This window comes from Leptodactylus fuscus, chromosome 3 (assembly GCF_031893055.1).
Source record: "Leptodactylus fuscus isolate aLepFus1 chromosome 3, aLepFus1.hap2, whole genome shotgun sequence".
Classification (NCBI taxonomy): Eukaryota; Metazoa; Chordata; class Amphibia; order Anura; family Leptodactylidae; genus Leptodactylus; species Leptodactylus fuscus.
Window position 1 is genome coordinate 76,204,781 of NC_134267.1, and position 9,947 is coordinate 76,214,727.

The following is a 9,947-nucleotide window of genomic DNA, read 5'->3' on the forward strand; positions in this document are numbered from 1 at the left end:
TGGTGAAATGATTAAGTCGCTCGGATTTCCAAAGATTGAAGTTACGCCTGCCATGGTCTTTCTCTCTGCTCCCTCACCCGAACAACATCCATCTAAACACATCCTCGTTTCACAGCTTCTAGCTGCCGCGAAAGCACTTATCCCACTGCACTGGCTCCAAACCACGCCCCCCACCTTCTCACAATGGATAAACAAGGTTAACCTCCTTGCTAGATTTGAAGAACTCCTCAGTTGGTCGACTAGAACTCATGATAAGTTTTTACAGATTTGGACCCCATGGTTGGATCATTAGAGCTCGCTCCTCATTTGCCCTTCGGAATTGTGCCGCCCCCCCGTTAGCTTCTTTGGTTTTCTATATCTTTCTTCTCTTCTCCACTCTCCTCTTTCTCTCTCTCCCCTGTTCTCCTCTCTCTTCACTCTTTCTGTACTCATCCACTTCCCTGCTCCCCCCCTCCCCCCCAGATTGTTTCAGGTGCTTGCGACTTACGCGCCCCCCTTTATGTGCGCCCCATGCCAACGGACGTGCCTGTTATTTTGCATTGTTCTCCACCGTCATATAGAGATATTTCTTGTTGGGTGCTGCGCCACCCTGTTTCTTGTTGATTATTGAGCAACATTTTTGTATTGACTCTACTGGTTCTTTTATGCCGTCTTTATCTGATCTGCTTCATATTCTTATTTGCTGAAGTTTTTTGCATTTGTTGTTTACCCTGAAAAATATTAATAAAAAACTTTTTGAATTAAAAAAAAAAAAAAAACTCCTGGGCCGCACCCACTACAGCCTGCTGTAGTAGCACTACAAGTAGCAGATTAGCTAAGGTAGGAGTTCCCTGGGAAATTACTAAGGAATCAATTCTATCTAGGGAACAATTCTATCTGGGGAATAATTTTATCTAAGGGCCCCTTCACACGGAGGATACTGTGGCTGATTCGGAACGTGTAAACGTTCCGAATCAGCAGCGTTTAAAGCAGGTCCCATTGCTTTCTATGGGAGCCGGCATACGTGCGCTCCCCATAGAAATGAATGGGCTGCTTTATGGCTCTATGGGGAGCGCGCGTATGCCGGGTCCCATAGAAAGCAATGGGACCTGCTTTAAACGCTGCTGATTCGGAACGTTTACACGTTTCGAATCAGCCACAGTATCCTCCGTGTGAAGGGGCCCTAAGGGTGTGTTCACACGATGTAAAATGGAGTGTGATCTGGCATGTATACGGCGTGTCAGAGTTTGAGCGCTCAAAAAGATCCCATTGATTTCAATGGGAGTTACGAGCATATACGCCGCGTTATTTTGCGCCCGCAAAATTACGGGCACAAAATAACACTGTGTATACGCTCGTAACTCCCATTGAAATCAATAGGATCTTTTTGCGCGCGCAAAATGCTGACACGCGTAGACGTGCCAGCTTGCGCTCTATTTTACATCATGTGAATGCACCCTAAGGTACCGGGTGACCAAACCTGCCTCCTTAAATAGAGGGAAGGCCCAGGTGCCACGCCAGGTGCTCATAGGTTAGCACCACTGTCAGTCAGAAGACTGACCACGCCTATCGGCTGCAAGGGAATTAACCCCATGCATGCAGGTTGCAACCCTGATCCCTTGGCCGCACCTGCCCCACAGTCCTAACACAGTCCTAACTGCACGGTTGAGTAATTTATGTTCATGAGAAGGGGTGTTGCCCTCCATCTTGTTGCTTTATAAGGACAACTTTAAAAAGGTGTACCCTAACCACACCCATGTACCATGAAGGCAGCAGACTAGAATGTTAACCCTATGTATGCCATGAATATTGTCATATCGTAATATTTAACTAGCTTTCTTTTATTTTCCAGGATTCATTTAACTGGCACATAGAAAATGGAAAATTTCACTGCCACCACTATAGATTACATTGATTACATTGAGTCAGAGGATATGCCTTGCAGTTTGAAAAGTGTCAGAAAGTTTTTGAAAACATTTGTGCCTCTTACATTTTCTTTTATATTTCTGTTTGGGCTTGTGGGAAATATACTAGTAGTGATAACATTCACTTGCTACAAGAAAGGAAAAAATATGACTGATATATATCTTCTAAATATGGCAATAGCAGATATATTGTTTATTTTCACCCTTCCTTTCTGGGCAGTGTACTACTATGATAATTGGATTTTCAAGGACTTCATGTGCAAATTGATAAGAAGCATTTATGCAATAAATTTTAATTGCAGCATGTTGCTGTTGGCATGTGTAGGTATTGATCGATATATTGCTATTGTACAGGTCACTAAATCTTTACGACTGAAAATAATGGCTTTAGCGTATAGGCGAGTTCTCTGCTTCTCAGTGTGGATTATTTCTGCTATACTATCCATCATTACATACATTTTCAGTGCTTGCTATATAGTTAATGAAAACCACTTTGTCTGTGAAGCACATTACCCTAAATATTTGGATGCATCTAAGTGGAAGTTAGCAGTTATAAGCATTGAGGTCAGTGTGGGATTTGTAATTCCTTTTTTTGTTATGTTATTTTGCTATGTGTCCATTATTATTACTCTCTTGCAAGCAAAAAATTCTCAAAGACATAAAGCAATAAATGTAGTTGTCACTGTGGTAATTGTATTTCTCATGTGTCAGCTTCCATATAATGTAGTTCTTTTGAGGAAAGCTGCACGGTTGAGTAATCAAAAGCAAGCATGTCAAGATACAATGAATGATTCATATTCATTATTTATAACAAAGACACTAGCTTATTTTCACTGCTGTCTCAATCCAGTGATCTATGCCTTTGTTGGTGTAAAATTTCGAAATTATTTTTTTAAAATAATGCAAGATTTTTGGTGCTTTAGTAAAGTTTGCATGCCTACAAATTGCTGGTCAAGAACATCTTCAGACATATACCATTCAAGGAAAACAAGTGAAATTTCAGCAAGTGAAGGTGGCTCCTCCTTTGCCTTGTAATATAAAGGAAGTCTAAATGTCACATTTTTTATCATTCTGATATTCTAAAGAATTAAATCATACAAATATATGGGCTTATCTTATGGTGACAACACATTGCAAATATGTTATCATTTACCTGGATGTATGAAGTGATACAGTAGATTTTCAGCTCTGTAATTAAAATAAATAAATAAATAAATTGATAAACACACTACTATGCAATTAATTAACTGGAAACCAAAAAAAAAGTAAGACAAAACACTCAGCATATAGAAAAGTACAAAAATGTATTTCAATCACAAAAATAACACATACATAATTGTATATACAGTATATCCAAGGACAGGCACATCAGTGCAAAATAACCATAAGGTCAGTGAAACAAGCAGCCTGCAAACTCAACCATGGCTCCCTATCTAATCAAGGAGTGTATAGGGGTATGTATCAGCGTCTGCATCTCATATAACAAAGAATGCATACATCATAATAGAAGTGTGCAGCAGATAGGCAAGTGTCATGATAAGTAGATCTCACATAGACTACTAAATAAAGTATAATGACATGCAGCAGACTTAGGAGTGGTCAAACATGCATACATAACAGTATAAGTCAGAACAAGAAACATACCCATAATGTTGTAAGTAACGGGAGACAGAGGGGAGAGGCTGTACCTCTGACGTGTGATTAGGCCTTCACCCGGGGGACCAGTTGAACAGTGTTTGACATTTAGGCCTAGACATGTAATGATAAACCAAAGTCTGTCAGTTCAGGGATACTGTCCCATTCAGTTTTCTATAAGCAGCAATAGTTATGAACAGGAGGCATCACACCAATCTCACTTAGGAAGCCTTCACAAGGAGTAAATGCTTCGCTCATTCTTAGGGCCCCTTCACACGGAGGATACGCTGGCTGATTTTGAACGTGTAAACGTTCTGAATCAGCGGCGTTTAAAACAGGTCCCATTGCTTTCTATGGGAGCCGGCATATGCGCGCTCCCCATAGAAATGAATAGAAAAAAGCAGCCCAAGGGGTAAAACAATGAAAAACGGGGCTGGAGGAGGCAGGCACCTGGCCCTGGTTTTCTTTGGGCCTAAGGGTTAGGGCGGCGCTGCACAGGGCTGGAGGAGGCAGGCGCTCAGCCTTGGCTCCCCCCTGGGCCCAAGGGGTAGTGAGACGCCAGACACGGCTAGAGGAGACAGGCGTCCTGCCCCTGCTTTCCCCTTGCCACAAAGGGTAGAGTGACGATCCGGCTTTCCCCCTGTCCTTAAGGGGTAGAGCGACATTGGACAGGCTGAAGGAGGCATGCACATGGCCCCTGCTCCTCTCTAGGTTCAAGGGGTAGAGCAACGCCGGACGGGGCTGGAGGAAGCAGGCGCCCGGTCAAGACTCCCACCTGGGCCAAAGGGGTAGAGCAATGCCGGACAGGGCTGCAACATTTTTCCTTTTCCCTAGAAATCTCCTTTCTCTGAGACCACACGTTGTAGAAAAGCTGGGTTTTTTTGCTGCACTATTTTTCCGGTGGATAGTTCATCAGTATAAAGAATGCTGATGGGGCCCAGACTGGTAGAGTGATGCTGGACTGAACTGGTGGAGGTAGGGCCTGTCCCCAGCTCACCCCTGGGCCCAAAGGGTTAGAGTGACTCCAGACGAGGCTGGAGGAGGCAGTTGTCCTGCCTTTGCTCCGGCTTTGGCCCAAGGGGTATAGTGACACCGAAGGGGGCTGGAGGAGGCAAGCACCCGGCCCTGGCTTTCCCCTGGGCACAAGAAATAGAGTGACGTCAGATGGGCTGGAGTAGGTAAGCGCCCGGCCCAGGCTGCCCCCTGGGCCAAAAAGGTAGACCGACGATTTGAAGGGGGCTGCAGAAGGCAGGCACCTTGCCCTTGCTTCCTCCTGGACCCAAGGGGTAGAGCGATGCCGGGGCTGGAAGATAAAGGAGCATGGACCCGACTCTCCTCTAGACCCAAGGGTTAGAGTGGTGCAGGAGGATTAAGACATCTGACCCCGTCTCCGCCTGGGCCCAAGGGGTAGAGCAATGCTGGATGGGAATGGAGGAGGCAGGAGCTCAGCCTTGGCTCCCTTCTGACCGCAAGAGGTAGAGTGACAGAACCGGACTGGAGGAAGCAGGCGCCCAGTGTCGGCTCTTCCATAGAGGGACAATGGACATGTCTGGAGGAGGCAGGCACCCGACCCTGGAAATCCCCTGGGCCTAAGGGGTTGAGCCAAACTGGACATGGCTTGGAGGAGGCAGGTGCCTGGACCCGGCTTTCCCCTGGGCCAAAGGTGTAGAGTGATGCCGAACAGGGCTGGAGGAGGCAGACGCCCGGACCTGGCTCCCCCATGAGACCAAGGAAAAAAGCGATGCCCCAACGGGGCTGGAGGGAGCAGGAGCCCAGCCCTGGCTCCGCCCTGGGCCCAAGAGGTAGAGTAACACCAGACCGGGTTGGAGATAGCAGGCACCCAACCCCGGCGATCCCCTAGGCCCAAGGGCAGTATTAGTATGGCACTGTTTGACATTATTAGTATGCCACTGAATGGAAGTATTAGTATGGCACTGTATGGCAGTATTAGTATGGCTCTGAATGGAAGTATTAGTATGGCACTGTATGGCAGTATTAGTATGGCTCTGTATGGCAGTATTAGTATGGTATTGTATGACAACATTAGTATGGCACTGTATGGCAGTATTAGTATGCCACTGAATGGAAGTATTAGTATGGCACTGTATGGCAGTATTAGTATGGCTCTGTATGGCAGTATTAGTATGCACTGTTTGGCAGTATTAGTATGGCACTGTATGACAGTATTAGAATGGCACTGTATAGCAGTGTTAGTATGGCAGTATTAGTATGGCACTGTATGGCACTGTATGGTAGCTCACATGGGCTCAGTGTAACACTATGTATATGGGCACTGTATTATCAGACAGTGCCCATATACATAGTGCTACACTGAGCCCATTCGCTTTCCGCGGTGGGGATAATACTAAGTGGGATACACTGAAAGTGTATTCCCACGTACTTTATATACCCTTAATCCACGTCCTAACAGTGTACCCCCGAACTAACTGGCATACACTGAAATGCTCAGCCCATAGAATGCGGATTAAGGGTATATAGGGTATGACAGTGAGCCCCCCCCCCCCCCCCCGTACCTAACTTGTATAACTGGAATATTCACCTGGGGTGTCAGTGTTAAATCCCCAAATTATTTGGGGCCTTCATACCACCCTCAATTCTTGCTATTGGCATATAGTGCCAGTGTCTGAGTGTTAATTCCTAAAATATATTGGGGCCTTCATACCACCCTCAATTCTTGCTATTGGCCAGGTGCTGACTGTTAATTCCCCAAATAATTTGGGGATACATACACCCTACATCTCAGGCTATTGCTATATTCACCCAGGTTGTCAGTGCTAATTCCCCAAATAATTTGAGAATACATACACCCTACATCTCAGGCTCCTGCCATATTCACCCAGGTTGTCATTGTCAATTCCCTAAAGAAATTGGGGTCTTCATACCACCCTCATTTGTTGCTATTGGCATATAGTGCCAGGTTCTGACTGTTAATTCCCCAAATAATTTGGGGATACATACACCCTACATCTCAGGCTATTGCCATATTCACCTGGGTTGTCAGTGTGAAATCCCCAAATCATTTGGGGATACATGCATGGAAAATTTCTGCGTATTGGCACATTCACCTGGGTTGTCAGAATGAAATCCCCAAATTATTTGTGGAAACATACATGCAAAATTTCTGGGTTTTGGCATATTCACCTGGGTTGTCATTTTTAAATCCCCAAATTATTTGGGGAAACATACATGCAAAATTTCTGGGTATTGGCACATTCACCTGGGTTGTCAGTGTGAAATCCCCAAATTATTTGTGGAAACATACATGCAAAATTTCTGGGTATTGGCACATTCACTTGGGTTGTCAGTGTGAAATCCCCAAATTATTTGGGGAAACATACATGCAAAATTTCTGGGTATTGGCATATTCACCTGGGTTGTCAGTGTTAAATCCCCAAATTATTTGTGGCCTTCATACCACCCTCAATTCTTGCTATTGGCATATAGTGCCAGGTGCTGACTGTTAATTCCCCAAATAATTTTGGGAAACATACACCCTACATCTCAGGCTCCTGCCTGAGATGTACTCAGGTTGTCATTATCAATTCCCTAAAGAAATCGGGGCCTTCATACCACCCTCATTTGATGCTATTGGCATATAGTGCCAGGTTCTGACTGTTAATTCCCTAAATAATTTGGGGATACATACACCCTACATCTCAGGCTATTGCCATATTCACCTGGGTTGTCAGTGTGAAATCCCCAAATCATTTGGGGTTACATACATGTAAAATTTCTGGGTATTGGCATATTCACCTGGGTTGTCAGTGTGAAATCCCCAAATAATTTGGGGAAACATACATGCAAAATTTCTGGGTATTGGCATATTCACCTGGGTTGTCAGAGCCCCCTGGACCCAGTACAGGTGGGTGACAGAAGGATACTGACAGAAGGTTACTGTCTGTGGTGACCTCCATGAGGGAGAACAAATCCCACCCCATGTATGGGACCCTGATGGGACTTGGCAGCACTGTAAGTGACCATCTGCTTCACCCCAAGTGTGAGGAGGAGCACTATCGCAGGTCCTTCCTTCCAACCGCGACCAGGCTGTATAATCTACATCAGACCAAGCGAAGATCTCTCCGCACAGAAAACTAATGATTATGACGATGACCATGAGGTTTTTCCTCTTTCTCTCTGTTTTTCCTTAGCTGCTATGGACTCCTAGTATATCTTCTCCTCTCAGCTTATGTGTGTCTACGTCTGTAATATATTACTCTGTATTATGAAATATCTGTATTACTATGCTGCTGTAACATGCTGAAATTTCCCCAATGTGGGACTATTAAAGGATTATCTTATCTTATCTAAATCCCCAAATTATTTGTGGCCTTCATACCACCCTCAATTCTTGCTATTGGCATATAGTGCCAGGTGCTGACTGTTAATTCCCCAAATAATTTGGGGATACATACACCCTACATCTCAGGCTCTTGCCATATTCACCCAGGTTGTCAGTGTTAATTCCCCAAATAATTTGGGGATACATACACCCTACATCTCAGGCTCTTGCCATATTCACCCAGGTTGTCAGTGTTAATTCCCCAAATTATTTGGGGATACATACATACATTTTAATTCTCAGGCTAATGAAGCTTCAGTAAGGTTGTGACAGTGTGTAACCCCCCCAAAACCTTGGCATACATACATTCCAATTGCCAGGCTATAGAAGCTTTAGCCAGGTTTTAACGGTGTGTAACCCCACCAGCACTAAGTGGGATACACATTAATTGTCAGACTATGTACGCTAAACCCAGCATTCCAAGGTGTGTCCTCACAAAACCTAAGTGGGATACACACCAATTGTCAGGCTATGTACGCTCAACCCAAGGGATACAGGTCCAAATTATACACCCAATTAATGTAATTCATAGAGGGATCGGAGAGGATGACACTAGGCCCCTAACTGGCAGTAGGTGGGCAGGGGGGGGGGAAACATTAACGTGTACCAGACCTTGTACAGTGTTCCCCTGGTGGTTGTGCAGCGGATGGAAGTTGTGAGCCTCATGGAGGAAATATCCTCTCTGATGCCCAAGAGGGTTTACGGAAACATTCCCATCATATTCTGCACCAGTTGCTTGTGCCTAATTATTTTTGCAATTTTTTTTCCTCTCCCCTAATATAACAAAGGAACAGACATTTGTCCTATACCGGGGGTTGAGGCTTGTAAAAATCCAGTATTATTTGCTCTCCATGATGCGTTTGTCTCTTGAAAAACAACCAGACATCAAGTCAGCCATGTGTGCCAGTGTGTTACTTGGCATGACTTTGCTGCCCCCAACTGTAAGGGTCACTCTCCATTTCCTCCATTTTCCACCCCCCTTCACACCATCTGTGGTGAAGCAATGGGATGCACTGAAGTGCACCCTCAAGCCGCGTGTGGGACAGGGACATCAGATGCCACTCCATCACCCTCGTCTTCCCCCGCTAGTCAACGGTGCGAAGATGAGAGGAGTGTGCTCTGAATGTTTTCTGCCTAGCAGAGGCTACTTCTCACTTACGAAAATGGCCACACTTTGACCAGTATATCAGGCACAATGGTGTAGGTTTCAAAGAACCATTGCACCAACAAGTTGAAAACGTGGGCCATGTGTGGACCGTGTTTGAGTCTGACAAGCTCCAGATTTGCTACCAGGTTCCGGCCATTATCACAGACGCAAAAATGCCAGGCCCCAGGTGTAGCAGGGAAAAACACATTGCCATCTCAGCCAGGGTGGCATCCCTGACCTCGGAGGCAGTGTGCTGTCTGTCCCCCAAGCTGATGAGCTTCAGCACGTCCTGCTGACATCTCCCCACGCCAGTGTTACAGCGTTTGCAGCTAGTAGCTGGGGTGGAGGTTGCAGCATAGTAGGCTTTCAGTTAACTCCTGCCATGAATTTGGGCTGGGAGAGGAGATAGGCCACCCCAGTTTGCATCCCGGGCCCAGACTCCACTACATTCACCCTGCCTGTCATTAAAGATAAGCAGCATCCCTGACCACAGGTGCTTGTCAAGTGGTCAAGTGGACCTTGCAGCAAAGCACGGAGCTCTGTGCCTGACTGATGTTATGGGACAGATGCAGATGCAAGGCACACCAAGAGAAGTAGTAACGGCTAGGCCCAGCATAGGGAGGTGCCCCAGCTGCCATCTGGTGACGGAAGGCCTGGGTATCCAGAAGCATAAACGCCAACATCTCCAGGACCAGCAGTTTTGAGTTGAGGCCGTTAAAGGCTTGGGCATGTGGGTGGCTTGTGCTGTACTTCTGCCTGCAATGAAATGCCTGGGAGATAGGGAGTGGCTGGGAAGAGGTGCATGATGGTGCAGGCCATGCTGGATGCTATGGTAGCTGCCTAAAGTAGTTTGTTCCAGGGTTCTCTTAAAGCAAATTGCCAAGGGAACTCAGATGAACAG

The 9,947-nt window shown here is 45.8% G+C and overlaps 1 protein-coding gene across 1 annotated transcript; it reads left to right on the top strand.

The window, feature by feature from the left end:
* The first annotated feature begins 1,856 nt into the window (after positions 1 to 1,856).
* Positions 1,857 to 2,939, top strand: CCR6 (C-C motif chemokine receptor 6). Its single transcript, XM_075266604.1, has one exon. The coding sequence runs from the start codon at positions 1,857 to 1,859 to the stop codon at positions 2,937 to 2,939; it is 1,083 nt and encodes a 360-aa protein (XP_075122705.1).
* The last annotated feature ends 7,008 nt before the right edge of the window (positions 2,940 to 9,947 follow it).